This window comes from Drosophila nasuta, chromosome 2R (genome assembly GCF_023558535.2).
Source record: "Drosophila nasuta strain 15112-1781.00 chromosome 2R, ASM2355853v1, whole genome shotgun sequence".
Taxonomy (NCBI): Eukaryota; Metazoa; Arthropoda; class Insecta; order Diptera; family Drosophilidae; genus Drosophila; species Drosophila nasuta.
In genome coordinates, this window is record NC_083456.1 from 1,446,700 (window position 1) to 1,466,914 (window position 20,215).

General features: G+C 38.6%; 2 protein-coding genes across 2 annotated transcripts; both read left to right on the forward strand.

Moving 5' to 3' along the window:
* Positions 1-4,241: 4,241 nt before the first annotated feature.
* On the forward strand, positions 4,242-6,272 carry LOC132784846 (uncharacterized). The gene has a single exon (XM_060790723.1). It carries the CDS (start codon positions 4,680-4,682, stop codon positions 4,932-4,934), a length of 255 nt encoding a protein of 84 aa, XP_060646706.1. The 5' UTR covers positions 4,242-4,679; the 3' UTR covers positions 4,935-6,272.
* Positions 6,273-11,090: 4,818 nt separating this feature from the next.
* LOC132784845 (uncharacterized) lies at positions 11,091-19,655 on the forward strand. Its single transcript, XM_060790722.1, is given in 8 exon segments — positions 11,091-11,367; positions 11,433-11,559; positions 15,032-15,230; positions 15,232-15,422; positions 15,489-16,216; positions 16,277-16,552; positions 16,617-19,302; positions 19,368-19,655. Coding segments are annotated over 8 exon segments (4,680 nt in total). The 5' UTR covers positions 11,091-11,093; the 3' UTR covers positions 19,567-19,655.
* The last annotated feature ends 560 nt before the right edge of the window (positions 19,656-20,215 follow it).

A 20,215-nucleotide genomic window follows, 5' to 3' on the forward strand; every position in this document is an offset into this window, starting at 1 on the left:
GCTTAACAGTAAATAGTTTAACAGCGTAATAGAAAAATCGCCAGCTAATTGCGAAATATTGAGAAAATAACGATGCAAGTTTGGAAAGGGACCGACTTTGCAGGGGGGACTCGATGCTGAGGGCTGAACATGTTGTGGTGTTGGTGTGAATGTGCGCCACCATCGCTAATTGATGGTGAAGCTCACAGCTTGAAATTATTGGTTCAAATCATGATGAACATTGAAATTGCATTGAGATTTGCGGGGCGTGTGCCATATAGTAGTGAGCACTTAGTACACATACCAAATACCAAATGCTAATGTAAGATGCATTTTTCTTTCATTAAAAAAAAACAATACGAGTATGTAAAGCAGCAACGTCATGACGTCAAATGCTATCAGACCGTTAGGCTCCCACTGAACTCTTTGAGGTTGATGGGCAGTGTTAGCTTCATGTTTTAGCAGCAGGTGCTGCATTTTGCTCATTCACGACGCCAAATCAAGTTGGTCGTAAATCTTGGTATTGATTGTGAGTGCTGAGCTCATGATGAACTGCGAGTGGGCAGGAGTGTTCACATACGCGTATCCATATTATATCCATAGTCATATGCATATCCAGATTACAGATCACAGATTACAGTCAGACCTCAGGGCTTATCTCAAAGGTCGCAGTGCGGTGTTCTGCACACCGGGACAGGTTCATAAATTTCCCACTTGGCCTGCGCCTGTGCGTTCGACTCATTTGCGATATGGTCTCAGTCCCGTGGCATATGGCATTGTCTACAAATCGAGGATATCTGACTATCCGTAATATACATATGTACATATATGATATGTATATAATATGTAGTGGCAGTTGCCCAAAAGAACTGTAGGCCTTCGTGGTCAGCTCTCGAGAAATTTCAATTGAATTTACTGTTCCACAAGACAAGTTCAGCAATAAATCATAATTTTCAGCACCAGCTACGGCTGGGACCAACAAACCTGCACCAGAGCAATTCAAGCGGCAGGCGTCCAACCAGTTTAGCCCACACCTACTCCACACACAGACACACACACACAGACTCACACTCCATGAGAGACTCACTTCTGCACATGCAGACAGTAGACTTCCCACCAAAAATTGAAACAAAAATGCATAAGCAGAAAAATAAACGTCATAGAAAACATTTTTTGTAGTTGTAAGATGACAAAGAACAACAACAGCAAATTGAAATCACGATTTTATTGCAGCTTTCGGCAATTTTTCCCACAACAAGTTCTGCTGGATTTTAATTGATTTGGCGCATGAGAAACATAGCAAACTATGCAAAATGTACTTGAGATCCAGATGAACTTATGCTGGTGTTAGATATCCAAAACATACTTACAAAAAGTCAATATCTGTGTGTATATGTCAATATATTAATAGTAATTGTAAATTATAATTAGAACACCAAAGGCTGACTATATTTGTCTATACGTGAACACTTAGTACATACATATGTATGTACATATGTATGTAGCAAGTACAAAGTACAAGTGTTTGGGAGTGTAAGTGTTACTTAAGTATGTGTGTGTCGGAAAGTAAGAAAAGAATGTTTTTTGGTGCTCTCTTTTATGCACACTGCGGCGTTGCTGCTGGTTTCTTCTCAGTGACACACTTTTTGAGAATGGGCTGCTAGTAGAGTCGACGTCAGAAGTAGGTGAGCTTCCAGCGGCAACGGCTGCGTCGACTTCAGCATCTGCGTTTGTTAATGCATGTATGTATGTATGTATATATGTCTGTACATATGTTTGTATTTATATGCATATACGATTACGTACACCAATCCGTTATCCATTCTTCGCTTCGCTGCATTGAAATTTCTTTTTCGCTTTCTTTTCGAACTCCACAAAGAGTCAACAACCATAGTTACTCACTCGCTCTCTCAATCTCTCTTTCCCTCTCTGCTTCTTTCTCTCGCAAGCGCTCTGCAAGTAGTATTTCTCTTCTGTAATTGGCGCTCTTAGTCTTTCTCATTTCAGCTGTCTGAATGTCGATCTACATACCTCCCTCCCTCTCGCCATCTCTCGTTCTCTCTTTCCAGTACATGGCGACTGCTCTCGACACTCTCTTTCTGTGCTTCTGCCACCCACCGAAGGGGAAGCTACAAATGTGTGTGTGCGTGCTGAAGTGTATTATATGGGTCAACTTGAAGTTCTTGGAGAAAACTGGTAATGCCGCTCTACAGTCCACAAATGGACGAAAGTGATATAGCTACTTGGTCGGTCGAAAGCGAATGCGCTGCTGCTAGCGAAGCGTTTCAAATACACGTCCCCGATTACTTCGTCTCCCGTCAGCGTCGCATTCATTAGCCATGTTTATGTCATGCATTCATATTGCTAGTTGTGATCATAGAATCGTTTCGTTCTTCGCTTAATTGAAAAGAGGTCAGGTTCAATACTTCAATTCATTTTAGGGTTTCCGCCGCCCAATGTTCCATAAACGGAGCATGTGTATCATGGGCAAGGATCAACTATCAAAATCAATTATGCAAATTAAACAACTCCAGCACACACATAGATACAAGTTTTTCTCATTCCAAAATAATAGTATGCATGCACGGTATGTATGTATACTGTTTATATAATGGCTTTATGGCTATTTGTGCTGATGCTGAAAGGTGAATGAAACTTGATGAATGCCAGCAAAACCAAAAACAACAATCAACAGGTGAGTTGTTTCAGTATTCAGTGATTTTCACCTGGCGGTGAGTTGGGTGTCTTGAGAAGCAAGCGGTAAGCGGCAAGTCGCAAGTGCGTGCTTTTATAGTTTGCTGTTGTGCTTTCCTTATGCGCTCGGAATTCGCAAATTGATATAAACAAAAACAAATATAATATATAAAATCACAAAAGTACAACACAATTTGCCGCCACACAAAAAACAAGCGACTACAAGCGAAGAGATTACACAAGCACAGCGACGACGCTAGCAGCGCAAATTACATTCAGAGAGCTTATGGTGGTGAGTTAGCAAGGGGAAACCAACTAAGGCCGGGACGAGACGGGAGTCCATTAGAAACTATACAGCAATCAAGAAAGCTCTCTTGCCCAGCTTCCAGCCGAAGTTGAAGCTCGCCAAGTGTATGCTCTCGCCGACGCTTCACCTCGTCGAGACGCTATATCAAGCAACGTCACCGCCGCAGCAAGAGCAGCTTCCTAACGCACGATCTGCATCTTGGCACAGTGTACCAATATTCATTTTCAATTAAATTTTAACAAAAGAAAACACATCATAATTTTTCAATAGTTGTACAACTTTATAATCCGAAGTAATATAAATATAAGAATTGATTATCGTATAATATGTTATAATACTATTTTATTATCTTAAGACATATTATTACTAATCTAAATCTATGTATCCGGCTTTAATGAAGCAAGCTAAGTGCTCAATTGTATCACTAGAAATTTACATTTTTTACCTTAACGATAAATTAAATTATTCAAATTATTGATGTCTCTACTTAATATTATATATGTATGTATTGTAATATTAAACTTAAGTAGGTGGGTGGCATTGGCATATGAATTACGTGTCATCATTTCATTTTAATTTAGAATTCTTACTTTTTCAATTTATATATCGTATTAAACTGCCGTAGAATTATTAAATGCAATAGTTCTTGAGAGTATGCTAACCAGTGTGGATCAACTGCAAAGTGTAGAGAAATTTAATATTTCCTAACTGAGGCGCAGCAGTAGCAACAGCTGCATCAGTATTAGTGGTGAACAGCTATGATCGCTGCAGAAGCGGGTAGTCTTGTTTAACCCTTTATTTAGTTAGTATTTATAAATTTTATACATATGCAAGTAGAAGTTGTTAAGCATTAAAGCAATCGAAGGAGACCAATTAACTAAATCAACGAAAAAGAATAATAAAGAGATTTCTAGCAACAGGGTATCTCGTAACCGAGCTCCCTCTCTCTCTCTCTCTCTCCTCTCTCTCTCTCTTTTTCGCTCTCTCCCCCTCTTTCTCTCTCTCGCACTACAAGAGCACTTTGACTTGTTTTTTCATTTATTTTTGTTGTGTCTGTGTGTGTATTTTAGCGCTCAGTTGGCTCCTATGTGGCTCACACCAGCTCAGCTGAAGTCTAGACTGTCGTTCGTGCTCTGCACACGCTCTCTTTGATACTCAGTGCTGTGCTCATCGCCGTTGCCGTCGTCGTTGTCGTCGTCGCCGCCGCCGCCGCCGCTGCTGCTAACTGGTAACGCCACAAAAACAACACCACAGTTTTTCGAAATTAGTTCTAGTGAGTCTGTGAAAGTGTGAGCGACTATCGGACGACGGCAACGGCAACGACAAGGACGGCGGCGAGTACAACACAACAACGAGGAGCAGAATTGACTTTACTTTGTTTCATGCACAATCGCGCGTTCACCTAAGCAATCCAATCCAACCCACATTCAAGACACAGCACTCAACAAGTGGATGAGTTGAGCGGATTTCAAAGATCGACCGACTGGGCACAAAGACTTCATAAACTACGATTAATTTAGTGCAAATGCTGCAAGTGACCTCAGCAGCTAAACTTCATAAAGATAAAACGGTCTAACCACTGAAAATAGCGAAAATATATCCGTCGATAAACTCGTATAGCTAAAGATCGACCGTCTGATTCAATAACTGGAACTGGAACACAAACACGACCACAGTCACGAACACGAACACGTGCAATATGTCACATCAGTGCAGCTGCGGTCGCGATCTCAACAACAACTACGTGTCCTATACGAGTGCATACGCCAATGCAAATGCGGGTCTTGACCGGGACTCGAATGCAAACACTAGCAACAAAAACAGCGCCTCACATCACACACAGCTGACGGCCAAGGTGATGTTCGGCACAGTGGGCGCTATCAAGGAGCTTCGCGATAAGGAACAACAACAATCCCGGCATGCGGCGACTCGGGCCAGCGAACGACGCAACTAATAGTGAGAGGACTAGGATGCTAATCTGGCGTGGACGTGGCTGCAACAGTTAATATTATCCGCCAGGAAAGCAGACAGTCAGGCGGTTAGACGGTCGACGGTTGTGTGATCTAAGTGCTGTGCGAAAATTCACAATATTTCTGAATTCACAAAAGTACAATAAATTTTGGATTGTACAATTATGTCGCCTGCCTACCGCGGTCGCGGTCTTGGGCCCAGCCCAGGGCTCATGTTAGAGGCTTCAAAGAGTTTAAGGGGCAACGCAATTGTTAGACAAGTGTGAAGAAAGATTTTAAATAAGTTACCATAAAGCAATTCACGAATCACATTCCGTGCTCTACGTTAGTTATTTCAATTTAAATACAAAAAAATAGAACTCGTATCCTTGTCATGTCCAAGTCGAAGTTTACAATAAAACAAGCCATGTGTCATCTGCATCTTTTTCAATATGTAAATCCTTATTTTGTTATTATACACTGATTACCCATGACTTTCACTTACATAAGCTTCGATCACTTTCCTGATCATTTTCGGGAGAGAATATTGCGATAAGTCTCAATGCAATGAGAATGAAATTATATTTGAAATATTATATTTATAAATTGTTTATGTTATTTATATATACATATGTACACATACACCCACAAAATATTTTTTAGTGCAATACTTTAGCTATACTATACATACCCACATATTCAACATGAATCTACACGTACATTCTGGACACTATCACTCCCACACACATACTCGCAGTTATGCTTAGCTTTAAGTTAATTTTACATTTAAGTACGTTGCTCTCTTTCATATAAATTTTCGAGTGTGCTTCGTCACTTTTTTTGGGGCTGCATCTCTAGAAACTTCCACAGATGTTGATGTTTAAGCAAGTGCCCAATATGTGGGCACTATCTCTTTCGTACACACAATCAAGCACTTTATAAACTCTACAAATTGATCATCTGTTATACTTTTATTACTTAAGGTACAGCCAACTGAATTCGTCTTAATAAATGAAATGGAAAACAATAATTATAAAGCAAATCACATACTACGTTGCTTAAGAGACTTTTTCTAAAATTTGAATCAATTTCCTTATTTCATTGTTCATGGAGTTTAAATGGCTTACTCACTGAGCAGAAAATTTAGCAGGAACTTGGAAAGTGAGTGCATATAATGTATGTATGTACATACTTATATCTGATATCTACACTTGTATATTATTCATTATAATTTATAATACTACTGTATTTGTGAGTACAGTCTACTTATTTATACCGTTAAAATTTACGCAAAACATAAGAATCACAAGATATGCAAATAAAATTTCAACGTTTGAGTCATATAAAAATTATTCGTCTTTGAGAAAATCAATTAACATTGTACACACAAAAACGGGTAAAAGCAAAAAAAATAGAATCGAGAAATAAATCGTGGGTGTTGTCCAAGTCCATAGCCGACCGTTTCGATTTCCATTGTGGTTGTTGAATGGTGCAAACCTTTTTGTCGAGTGTGAAAGTAAAAACCGCACAGCAGAAAAGAAAAAAAAACAAAACATAAAAAGCATAAATTATAAATTACAATACAAAAAAAAGATGCGAAATGAAAGCGAAGTCTCAAAAGCTATCTTAATCTCGAACTCAATCTCAATCTCAATCTCATTCGCAGTCTGTCAAATGCAAAGGTATTGAATCAATCGATTCTTTATTCAACCCACTGTCGTGGCTCTCACTCTACGTTGGCGTCCCATCTAACATAATTATGACTCCATTATACAAGCTGCTTCTCAGGTGACGAACAAGCATGGATAAATGCGAGTGCGTTAGTGTGTTAGTACTCACTGATTCTTACGCTTGTGCTCGTAACAGTGACCCAGTCTCATTTGTTCTTTACAGTCTGCTTTTGTCTGCTCTTTTGCTTCTCTACTACCCTCTTCTTCTTTGATTTCAGTTTCTACTGCGCCAACTCTACTATTTCAGACTTCAACCAGCGCGATGTAGATGTACTATAGATCCAGCGGCATTCGTAGAGCCAGCTGTCGCCTTAATATATCTACATAGATGTATGTATGTATGTATGTATTTGTATTGTCCAATTCGTATCTGTAGTTGGATCCACAGTCGTGCCTGCAATATTTGATTTCGTTTCGGGTTGTTTAGTTTACGCCTACGTAGTCTGTTTCCTCTTGCATTCTCTCTGTGCTCTTTTTATGGACCAAAGACAGATGTTTTTGTTGTTGCTCGCATTGCTAATTTTTTTCTCTTTTCCCCTTCCTGATAGCACACTCAGTTCAATTGAATCCAATCACACAAATGCGTGGCGTATGCCATGCACATTTATTTGCTTACGTATACTTAATTTAAGAAGAATACTCGGACATACATATGTATGTATGTACATACTAGTATGTATATATGTATATATTTTACATACTATAAATACAAGGCAAAGGCTTAGAACTCTTGATCGAGGCACTTCAATTTGTTTTGTTTGATGTAGCAGTTGCGATCAGTTGGTGTAGATCAAAATGGGGGGTTACATATAGATGTAAGTTGTAGTACAATAGTCAAAATATTGCTAGTATTTACATATTACTAGGCACATACATACGCCAATTACAGACAGAGTTCATTTAAATCGAGACCTTTGTACACGATTATAATGAGACATTTACTGTTTAATTTATGAGGTGTACTTTTAAAAATCGCTGTTTCCGTTCTCCTGCCTCGACTGGTGAATCGATAGTTAAAAGTAAAAGCATCTTTGCTCCATGTGACTAATCGGGTGACCAGGGTATAACATTTGAGTTACTTAGCATTCGAATTATTAGCTTGAGTACCATCAATCAGTTGTGAAATGCACTTCGAAATTTGGTGACACTATTGCTTCTCGTTCTACACACGTAAATTAAACTGATTATTAAGGTTAATTATCTCTTTTGATAAATCTAAATATTTAATGTTCTCTAACATTAGGTAGCGAGTATCTCGCAGTCGAATACACTTAACAGTAGCTTTCTTACTTGTTTTTACTTTTTCCTGTGGCAAGAACTTTCTCTTCTAATTGAAAGCAGTTCGATGTGACGGACGATAAGCAAGTTGCGATGCAGACAAGAGCTCAAGCTTGTTACTGAGACGAAGCACGGTCAAGAGCAAGAGCATGGTCGCAATATCTTGGGAAGAAGACTATGAATGGGGATGGGGCTAAGTATCCAAATAGGTCTCTTTTGATTCGAAGATTGACGATCGTCGAATGAATGACTTTTGCAGCCCCGGGCTATTTTATATCTCAATTAAAAAAGTGAAGATTCAAAAAATCACAGCTTATTGACGATGGATAACTCAGTTGGCGACGGAGTCAACGGCGGATATAAGCGCCAAACTTAAAATAAATAATAAAAATATAGAAGAGTGGAAAAAACCGCTGTTTCTACTAGATGGCAGCAACGGTGCTAGTCTCATTGAACAGCGAGAACTGGTCGCTCGTCTGGAGCTCTTGGCGTTGATTTTTTTTTCGGTGAGCGACGCCGTGAGTTGTGGAAGCTGGGGCATGTCTTTGACTCAAGCTACGTTTGTGGCTCTGTTTCTGACTGGCTTCAGTATGTCGTCTCATCGGTGTCTTTTGGCTTCTAATGCCAGCTGTAAGCTGAGAATCGATTTAGTTCGGTTTACGGTGATCAAAGATACAAACGCGAAAAGTTTCTATTTTGTGCTGCGCATAGCATTTAAAAAATTCAGTGTCAAGTAACCAGAAAGCAACAACAGGAGCATTATTTATTTTAAACTATTCCTTTTATTATTCAGTAAACAGTCAAAAGACGTTTCTTAATAATTGTATCAGGTGTAATTCATTTTGATTGGAAATAGTGCTTCTGGTAAATGAACTTTGTCCATTCTATAAAATTGATGTCAATTAAGTTTTGTGATTCATTTCAAGGGAAAAACGAACTGATATAAGAGGACATCATGCACTTCTATCTGTTCTCAATAAAAGCAAAATTGTGCGGTATTAACATGTAAATACGCCGAAATATATTATGGATACAACTTCTTGTCTTTTAACTTTGATCACGAATAAATATACTTTATCAGACTCACAGAAGGCTTGTTCTGCTTGACACAAAGATCAAAAATATATCAGTAATAAATATATACAATTATTTCTCTAATCACATCACAGTTTTCGGGAATCATAAGGAATCAATATAATTGCGGTAGGTTTAGAATCTTAGAAGATTTTCTTATTGGACTTACATATTTCTTGATATTGTTTATGTTAAACAAACAAAAAAAAATATGTAGTAATTATTGGCAATATCGCAGGCCTTCGTAGTAATCAGTTTATTGTTAATTTAAGATAGTTAAGAAATGTGGTACTATATGTAAAGTCTATAATATGAATGAAAAAAACCAAAAGCATCAAAATTAAAGCAAAATTACATTTAATTTCAACAAGTCATCATATTCCTTGAATTCATTCAAAAACTAAAAAGTATTTTTATATATGTAATATACTATAGTTATGTTATGTATATATAATTATTTTATTTGAATTCCGCTTAAAAGAATATGAAGTTGTGTATTTACAGGCTGTCGGCAAATTTACTAACAGCTGATAATGTTGCCAAAATATTTTTTGTTTAGCATTCAAATTTGATCGCCTTATTCTAAAAGAATTTATTATTTTTCAATTCAAAAAATTCAACGCTAATGCCTGGAGATCATACTGAAAAGACATATTTGGCAAGAAAAAAAATATATATATATAATAATATATATGTATATACATTATATACATATACTGTATATATAGTATTTTGAGTTGGTATATTTTAAGTATAATACCGCACTGTTTTGCTTTTATTAAAAACGGGTAACAGATATTTCACAGTCCACGACACTCGTCACTAGCTTTTTTGCTTGTTTTTGTATTAACAAATTTACTCTGTAAAAAACTCAAATCTAAATGAAAGCTTCAGATTTAGAGCTTAAATATGAATTGAAAATATGAATTTGGGGCTAACCAAGGTGCACAAAAATCGTGGTCCCTTTAACCCTTTAAGATTGTTTCACATAGCTTCTTCTGATACATCACCTAAGCTTTATTGTGAAATATGTAAATAAGAAAAGTTGTTGTATTCTGTTTGTGGCATTTTATATTGACAATACATGGGACAGAAATTTAGTTGAAAAAAACATAAATAAAGCTATTTATAAGATGATTATACATATAAAGGAACTATGTTATTTTTTTACCCGCTGCATATTATAAGTTTGTGCCGGAAATAAATGTATGTAACTAACAGGTAAAAGGAGGCACTGTCCACAGCCAAGGCGATATAGCTATATACATACGTCTGTTTGGCTGTCACTCCGTCTGTATGAACTCCAAGATCTCGTAGACTCTAAGAGACATCTCTTATTTGTGTTCCGAGAGAACTTCTGCCCCGAAAATAAATAAAAATCATTAGTTGTTAGTTGTTTTGGCCGTCAATCTGGTATATTTTGCAATCTACAGTATATTTGGAATGACTCTATAACAATATACCCAAACATCTTATGTGGTATATTTCAGTATTTTTGGTAGATTAATGCGGAATATTCCAGCAATAATACTGCACTTTTCTGGTTTTATTCAAAATGGGGTAACTTACAGTTCTGACTTGTTTTATTAATGTTGATATTGTTGTTTATCTATAATTTGAGTAATTACCTCTAAAAATCTCTGAGATTCACCCACTGCTAATTATTTTTACATACATACTTTATTTTTAGATTTTTAATGAAAATTGGCCATGAAAACAATTCAAAAGTTAGTAATCGTTCTTCGAGAATGTTTTTGCTTCTGCAATTGCAATCAGATATTTTTTTTTCTATAAATGTTTCTGGAATATCTTTGATTATTATTGTTTTTGATGTCTAGTATATCACGCTAAAGGTTAGGCAGACGGACACGACTATATCATCTCGACTGTTGCAACTGATGATTCTTATTCTACGTAATAGCCTTCTACCAATGGATGCCCAATTAATTTAGAATTTTAAAACTCAACTCAAATTGAAGTAATAGCAAATGAAGTATTGACAACAGCCCTTTAAAGTTTTACTTGCTTCAGACTCAATAGAATCCTCACTAGCACGACATTCACATGAGGTATAAGTTTCAAATGCCGCAGATGTGGACGCTGTTGTTGCTGTTGTTCGGCATGGTGATGGGATATGAAGGAAATATAGAGAGAAATAACAAGCTACTCACAGATGAGTTGCCTCGACCATTAACGCCGTTAGAAGAACTGCCAGATAATCAGAACCAAAGTGAGAGGAATCCCCGCTCGCGTCGCCCCACGCTGATGGATGTGGCACTACAGCAGAGTGTGCAGCAAGGACTCAATGCCATGGCCGAGCTGTATGGTCGAATACAACCGCAAATGCTTCTCAATGGTATGCAATTTTATGTTTATATTGCTGCCAACCATATTTACAACTTTGCTGGTATCCTCTTCAAGGGCAAACTCTGCAGCACAATCATCCAGCCGCCCTACTCTCACGCTTCAATGCACCCAACACGGAAACTGAGCACCGAGAAATGGCCGCCTATGCAACCATAGAAGCTGCCAAAGCCTTTCGTCAAAAGTAAGTTCCTCTTTCACCCAGGATGAATGCGTGAATCAGTCTATTTGTATATATCTGAATAGAATGAGTAGCTTCAAAATACCCTCATATGGTATTGACATATGGTGAAAGTTATTGCCAACTGTGCAAAATTAAAAGTCAAAGTGGTCGTGGGTAGCTTGAGAAATTGTAATATCAATATCAATTCAAGCAAATATTCAAAATTAAAATATAAAAATGCAAAAATGCCCATATTGAGCACAGAAAGTGAAAACTTTCAAATCAAAACCAATTATTCTTGAACTTTAAATGACTAAAAAAATAATAGTACAAATGAATAAATATAGCCGATTTAAATCCCGATCAGGGAAAATTTGAGAACCCACGACCTTATCTTTACTATCTAAGCAAATTTAAGTTTAGAGTGTGCTCGACTCTGAAGTACACGCTAAAAATAGTGACTCTAGCTTTAAAATACCCTCCTACCCAATGGGTAGCGGGTATAAAAACTATGCCTAATGTTTGAGTTTTAAAATATCGATATTCGAGACAGACGAGTGCTCTAATAGAAGTCCCAGACTTTTGGGTCTCGGTTTCGACTAAAGCGTAATTTATTGAGACAATAATATAAGCGCAGTATTAGCATAAAATATAAAATATTTCTGTATATTGAAGGTTGACAATCAAAATATTAATACCGCACTACAATTTAGTTTTTCAATACTTTGATGGATAGTTCAGCGATTCTTTTCGCAGCTCCAAAAAGCCTCCTTAGCCCACATAGCACCTGAGCGGTAACTTTCTCGCTTGATTAACAAGTTCTACGGCTCCATGGCACTCATCGCTGGCTAATGAGTTGAAGTTGAAATACGCTGACAAAAGTGCTTCAAAGTGTGACCAACAATGACTGTGGCAGCGGCAATGATTGTTGAAAGTCAACTTTCACTTTGACATTGAAATACCATATAATTGCAAGCCTTAAGACAAGCACAATCAATCGCACAAACATCAACAGCAACACTTGAGGTTTGAAACATGCCAGATAGCAGGCCATACTATTATACGAGTATACTCTTATACACCTAGTATGATAGGTGAAGGTAACTAAAGGCGACCGCCTGGTCAAAAAGTGCAAGAGTAAACGACCTCTCTGATCAACGGAAATGCCATTCAAGTGGCCAACCACTCTTGTAGTTTTTCCAGTTTGCAAGTTTTCACTTTTCACAACGAGTTCGGCAGGGGTTTAACATGAAGCTTAAATTCAGATTCGTGTTCGGTTTTGTATTTGAGTTGCCTCTTAAAATGTCCGTGCAATTTTCTCCATAGTTATGGAACACACAATAATAAATGTTTTGCCGCCTTTACTTTCTCTTGAGGATGGTCAAATACATATGTATGTACATGTAAACAAAGTATATAAATAGCAATATGTATAATTAGGACAAAACATTTATGTCTATTTATTTATGTAGATGCAATAAGCGTAGTTCATTTTCGAGGCTACACCCACCACGTCTGTTATATTTAATAATATTGTAGAGGAACTAGTTGCGCTTAAATAAAACGGCTTATAGTTTTTTGATAAAACCAAAAATATGTACTTCCTTATGCTGAGAAATAAATTTAATTTAATAAAACTTTGCACAATTTATATTATAAAATAAAAATGAAAGTAACGTCATAATAAAGAGGAGAACTCGATTAAGACATATCCCGTCTCGTTATTTTCCTAACTGAAAAAAATTCATTGAATTATGACCATTGTTGATTTCAAAAATTTCAATTCGCCCAATCGCATATCTCTTTGACACTCTGATTGCTTATAATCATATTAAGAAATAATCAACACGATCGATAAAATGAAATAAAAGCTGCAATCATCATTGATGATATGACCAAACGTAAGCGCTTATTAATTTCGCCAAAAGCACCGTTTAGCCAAAATAGAAGAAAGTGAGTGAATGGAGGGCATTGTAATTATAGCCTTTTATACACAAACACTCAAATGCTTTTATGACAGAAACAACAAAAATATTAAGAAAAACGTTTGGCGCCGTGTTATTTAAGCCCCCAATTCTGCCGCAGTCTCTCGACTCTCTCATCATTCACATTTTGATTACATCAAACAACGACAACAACAACACATATCAAACAAGCTTCAGCTGATATGCCAAAGAAAGACACACAAAAATAAAAGAGAAATAAAACCAAAAAAAAAAAATCACAAGCAACAAGACGCTACTTTCGTTTTCTGCAAGCTCCAAGCTAAGCTCCCGCACGAGTTGGGCCTCAAGCACTCAGCACTAGGAAAGTTTGTATTTATTTATTTATAAACATATATTGTACATATATTTTTTGTTGCCTCTTTGTTTGTATTTGTTTTTCGTTTTCATCCATTATTTGTGGTGGAGGTATGGAGGTCATTGACCCACGCGATGGCCACAAATGCGTATGCGTCTGCGCCTTGTTTTTCAGCGTACGTGTGGGTTATCGACAGTTCACGTTTTAAAATGTTTAAGGCGATGGGGCTAAATCCACTTCATAGTTTAATGAAATGAAAAACTAGCAAAACAGGCATTGAAGAAGTGTGAAAAGTGTGATCAAGTACTTTCCACTTTCACTGCAAGCACCGATCGATTTACACTAACTTTAGTGTACCCTTTCTGCCTCGCAAATGTATTAGACATAAAATTTGAATTTATAACTATTTTTTAGATATTTTTAGATTATTACCGCATTGTTTTGCTTTTATTAAAAATGGACAGCAGGGATATATACCATATATATGAATATATGCATATATTTTCAGAATATTCAAAAGATTTCATATAATGCAAAATATATCAGATTCTTAATCAAAGTAACGTGGTCCCGAATGCAGCCTTTTTTTTTTTGTTGTAATATAACAATATTTCTTTAATAATCATACCATCTTTATGTCATCGCAAATAAATTTAAAATAATCATAATTGCTGTTACAAATAGACTCTGTTATTCGATTTTCTCACTCACTGGTTTTAAAAAATATCAAAATATATAAATAGAACAGTAAGTTTTGAATAAATAAATAATATTCGAGTCATAACAGCTTCATGAGCTATTAATTAAAGCCGAGAAAAAAAGTAAGGCAACCTGTTAATAAAAGCAATAAATGAAAATCCATAGTGTCAAAAGTAAAGGCCCCCTATAATAGTGCTGTGATTATTGATGCGATTTCTCAACGCATATCACACATTGCATAAACACACAAGCATACTCGCCAGCCGCTATGTACAAATATATAACGAACTTGTTTGAGTCAGAGTTTTGACTTCCAACAGCCGACTTCCAACTTGATGCAAGTTAAACGTTTTATAAATAGATGCCGTGATCGTCCACCAACACCATTCGGACACAAAGTTTGAACGCAACCACAACCACAACATTCACATCGACACATCCAGGATGAGGACATATTAATCAAAAAAAAAAATGGATGCTTCTGTTCTTCCAGTTTCCAGCACATCGATGAGCTGGCTCGACAGTCGCATGCACAAAAGATCTCATTACGTCGCACAGCTCTAGAGGGGTTGTGCCCGGTCCGAGATGCACCACCCTGCATGCCGGCTTCGGATAGATATCGCACTCATGATGGAACCTGCAATAATAAGAGAAGGCCTCGTTGGGGAGCTGCTCAGATGCCATTCAATCGCTTTTTTGCCTCCAGAATACGGCGATGGCGTAGACAGTGTTCGGAGCTCGACGGATGGCAGCACATTATCCTCGTCACGTTTTGTCAGCCTCCTGGTGCACGGAGCCCGTGAGGGTGAAGCTCCACTCACTCTGATGATAGTTCAATGGGGTCAACTGCTGGATCACGATATAACGTCAACGGCACAGCCTCGGTTAGTAATAAGATAATATTTACCGCATTTCCATGCCATGGTTAAATGTTGATATATTATTTGCAGATCCATTAACGGTTCCATACCCAGCTGTTGCGGCGGCAAGGACTTTCATCCATCGTGCTTTCCCATCAAGGTGCCACTAGACGATCCATGGTTGTCGCCACTCAACGTTCGCTGTTTGGAGTTTCTGCGTTCTGCCCCAGCACAACGTCGTGACTGTGTGCTATCTTGGCGGGAGCAAACCAACCAAGCCACGTCGTACATTGATGCATCGCCCATTTACTCGAACAGCGCCAAGTCTTCGGATAACGCTCGAGTCTTCCGTAATGGCCTACTGATCTATGGTCGCGGAAATCCCTCAGACGATGTGTGTCAGCGAGGAGCTATTGCCTCAAAATGTATTCGAGCTGGCGATGGGCGGAGTGGAGAGCAGCCCGGGCTACTAGCAATGCATCATGTATGGGTAGGAGAGCACAATCGTATAGCAATGGAGTTGAATGATCTAAATCCCCACTGGAGCGACGAGAAGATCTATCAGGAGACCCGACGTATTGTGGGCGCCATGTTTCAACATATCACCTATCGGGAGTTTTTGCCCTTGGTGCTAGGAAACGAGGTTTGCAAGTTGTTTGACTTGCAGCTTCTTAGCTCCGGTTTCTATGAAGGCTATGACCCAAAGATTAATCCTTCGGTGGCCAATTCATTCTCTTCTGCAGCTTTTCGGTTTGGTCATTCTTTGGTACAGAATTCCTACACCAGATGCGATCGCCATCATAATGTAATAAACAACAGTAAGGCCTCTATATAACTAACGCAAAACAAATAGCCACAAAAGATTCTTCTTCTTCTAGATGTCAGCTTACATGAGGAGTTCCAGAACGGGGACATTGGAACAGCGGGTTCCCTGCATCGTCTCCTGCGAGGAATGGCTTCACAGCGAGCTCTGAAGCGCGATGAGTTTATTACGCCTGAGCTGACTAATCATCTATTTCAAACGCCAGGATTTCCCTTTGGTCTTGATTTGGCTGCCATTAATATACAACGTGGACGTGATCATGGTTTGCCTCCGTACACTTCATGGCGTGTGCCATGTGGTTTGAGTCCCATTCAAAGCTGGGATGAATTTGGTAAAACTGCTATGGGTTAACTCGCATTAGAAATCTTCTAATGTCCTCAACACTCTTGTTTCAGCTAACGTAGTCGGACCGGAATCTTCAAAGCGGATTGGCCATGCCTATCGCAGTGTACACGACATCGATCTCTTCGTTGGCGGAATTGCTGAAAGGCCGGTGGTCGGAGGCCTAGTTGGTCCCACATTCGCTTGCATCATAGCTCAGCAGTTTAGTAACTCGCGCCGTGGGGATCGCTTCTGGTATGAAAATAGCGGCTTCGAGAGTTCTTTTACACCAGCCCAGCTGCACTCCCTCCGACGGGTATCGCTGTCGCAAGTCCTGTGCCGGGCAGTTGGGGGTGGCACCTTTCAACCGCACATTTTTATTCCAGCTGAGTTTACAGACAACGAGCGTCAGAACTGTGGCACTGGCCTCCTTAGTCCAATTGACCTTAGTCCATGGCTAGAACTTGACCCGTTCGCACCACCTCGGCCCATCCATGGCGATGTTGATCATATTTTTAATATCATTAGCCCTAACGAAATAAGTGCACCTTCCATCGTTAAAGAGGACAAAGCGGGATTTTCAAATCGAGTGAAACCCGCCCGACCACACATTGAATTCAGCCCTAATTCATCAAACGGATTTCAGCGACCTGACAATAAAAACGACAACACGACAAACAAAGTTAGCGACAAACTTGATTTAATACGAAAACCGACGACAAATAGTAACAGTCATAATAACAATCCCCAACGCAAAGCATCTGTTAATAATAAGTTGGACAAGTCCCCCAAAATTACGATAAACATAAAAAACGTGATTACCAGAAATCCTTCTACAACAGTTCCGAAAAAGACAGTGATAATTAACAATGTACCCTTAGAGTTACGCAAAGCCGTGAGTGTAAATACATCTACATCGCTTCCAAAGAATGACATTTCCCTAGCATCGCGGAGTGACGATAACCCAGGCCTGGAAGGTCTTACTGAAAGCTCGCGAGCTGCGACGGTCGTAAGCGATCCGACAAACCCGACTAACTTAACGAGTAAACGAGAACTGCGACGTTTGACAACATTGATGAAACCATCAAACGACAAAACCTCAGACATGGACGCAGATGAACGACTTCTGGATACTCAGGGTAACATTACAGAAATTACCTCGGGATTAATTATACATTCCGATTCCACACCAAGCATGATTCTCGGCCGTTCAAGTCGTACTACGAAGTCGTCCAAATTGTACAGAACAACAAAGCGTGGTGTCGAACTACGTAGTCAGTATCAAAGTCGACCGCCTTATCCACAAAAGGTTGTTGTCAACGGTCCTAATACAAGTGATCAATACGAAATTGAAATTAATATACGACAAACGAATAAAGGTCCAGTAACGCGACCCGTGGAATCAGATTATTCCGAATACACTACATCGACTAATTACAAGCCCTTCAATACCTATGAGAACAGTTATGCGCCAAATTATTTGCATAAATTTGCGAGTACAACGCCTAGCTACACCTATTATCCAACTCATAGGGACACTAATTTGCCACTACAAAAAACCAAACCCCCGACTATTATCTACTTGAACGACATTGAAGATAGACGGACTTCCACCCGACCACCGAACATCTTCCAAAATTTCTTAAGCTTTGCCACCAACGGACTTAACCCAAATATAAATAAACGACCAACTGAGGCAACTGATCTGAGTCCGATCTCAGCGGGCCAAAAGCCTCGACCCTATCACGAGGCTTCTGTGGTTAACAGTCCGCTTAGCGGAAGTAACTCACAAGCTGGATATGCTACCTCTGGGCAGTCACTTCCCGTTTCGACAAATTCCCAAATGGGCGTCAATTCCCCATCAACCTATCTGCATGCGTCTAGTAGTGTAATTAGCTCAGGCCACTTTGGCAGTATTTCAGGTGTAGCAAGTGCAAATGGAGCCGATAGTACATTCAGCTTTAATATACGGCCACGTCCTCATACTAATGATAATCCTTATCCTGTTTTTAGTTCAAATGCACGTCCCCAAAGTTTTGGCGCTAGTTATGGCTACGCATCGCACGTACCTTATCAGCAGAGCCAGCCACATCTATTTTATGATCGAGAACTGAGCCAGACTCATACGAGTCCCTTCTCCACTGGCACTGCCGCTGGACAGAAACCTTGGTCGCAGCCACAGTATTATGATCGCAGTCCTGAACTGAAGGAAATAGGCAATAGTAACAATGATCCATCGAGTACGGATCACAAACTAGACTTAAGAGATTATGACTATCTAAGCCGAACGCTGACAAATATAACTGAAGACGAAAACCTACACGACACCACTGAAGATTACGTGTACGACGAAGATGAGCCAAATAAAATCATTAACTTCGCAAACTTAGGCAAACAAGCAGGTTACCTGAAACTCTCCTCCCAGAATGACATAGGAACGGAATTGAAGGACGAAATATCGAAAAATATTTCTACGAACAACGACAACAGGACTTATGTGGACGACAATTACGTACTTCCCATGCTAGAAAACAACCCAATGACATACGTTACGGAAATGCCCAATCCTATACTTTCTTCCTCCACTAACAGTAATGTTAGCGTTTTTCCGGATACTATAAGCAAGCAGCTAGGCAGTAAGATATTAGCAGAGACTATTGAATATGACGCACAGGCTGAAAACTTAAAGCAGTCCGCCCGTTATAAACAGCACACCAATGTAGCCTTTGCACCGATAATCTTGCTTACTAAGCCGGACAGGTGAGTTAATATTGTACCAGATTTCCGTAGTTTCAGATAATAAATGCAATTGCATTTCTTTTTAGACCCGATAATTGGGTCATTTATAACAAAACAAATGAGGAGCCGCTATTACCACAGCCACCAATAGTGTCCACTGGTATAGGTGCAGAGCCAACAGTAGAAGTGCCCACGCCTTTCAACAAGGGGAAACGAAACAAAGGATTAAAACAGGAACCTAGTGAGATTGAGATTGAAAAAAAAGCAGTAGAAATGCCAAATTAAACTAAGAATATTTATGTATTAGTACAAGTTTATGGACGTGTGCACCTTTATTGCATGAAACTATTTATTTAATAAATATTTAATACATATTATCTATGTAAATATTTTGAACTCAACTCTATTTGGCACGTACCAAAGAGTTACCAGATGTCTGTTTATACTGGCAACATCATCGAACATTTCTGAAAAATACAATCTTCTGCCGGATTATTTCTTAAGTGACTGTATGTAAGAGAGGAACTGCTAATAAAATCACATCAATGATGATGCAACAATGATTCTAAAAATGTGGCCGTATCTTCGCTAATATTTTGGTATACCTATCGAAAAGTGCGATATCGAAGGTAAATAAACAGATGTTTATATAAAAATGTTGCCGCTTTATAACTGTTTATATTCAACTTAGACTAATAAACTATTTCCACTGCACCAAAAAGCCTCGTTTTATCGGGCTTTTCCGTTCAGGTCGCATATTACATTACGTTTCAAAACGTAAAAAAAAATGAGTAGCATTGAAAATGGGCTATAAAGGCGAAATGCTTTGTAGTGGTCAAAATAATAAAAATAAACTTAGGCAGAAAGAAAAATAAAATGAAACAACTTAACCGAATATAAGAAATTTAATAAACAATGCGACACTGAAGCATTA

Coding starts and splice junctions, on each gene's coding strand:
- LOC132784846 (XM_060790723.1), top strand. CDS start 4,680: ATGTCACATCAGTGCAGCTGCGGTCGCGATCTCAACAACAACTACGTG.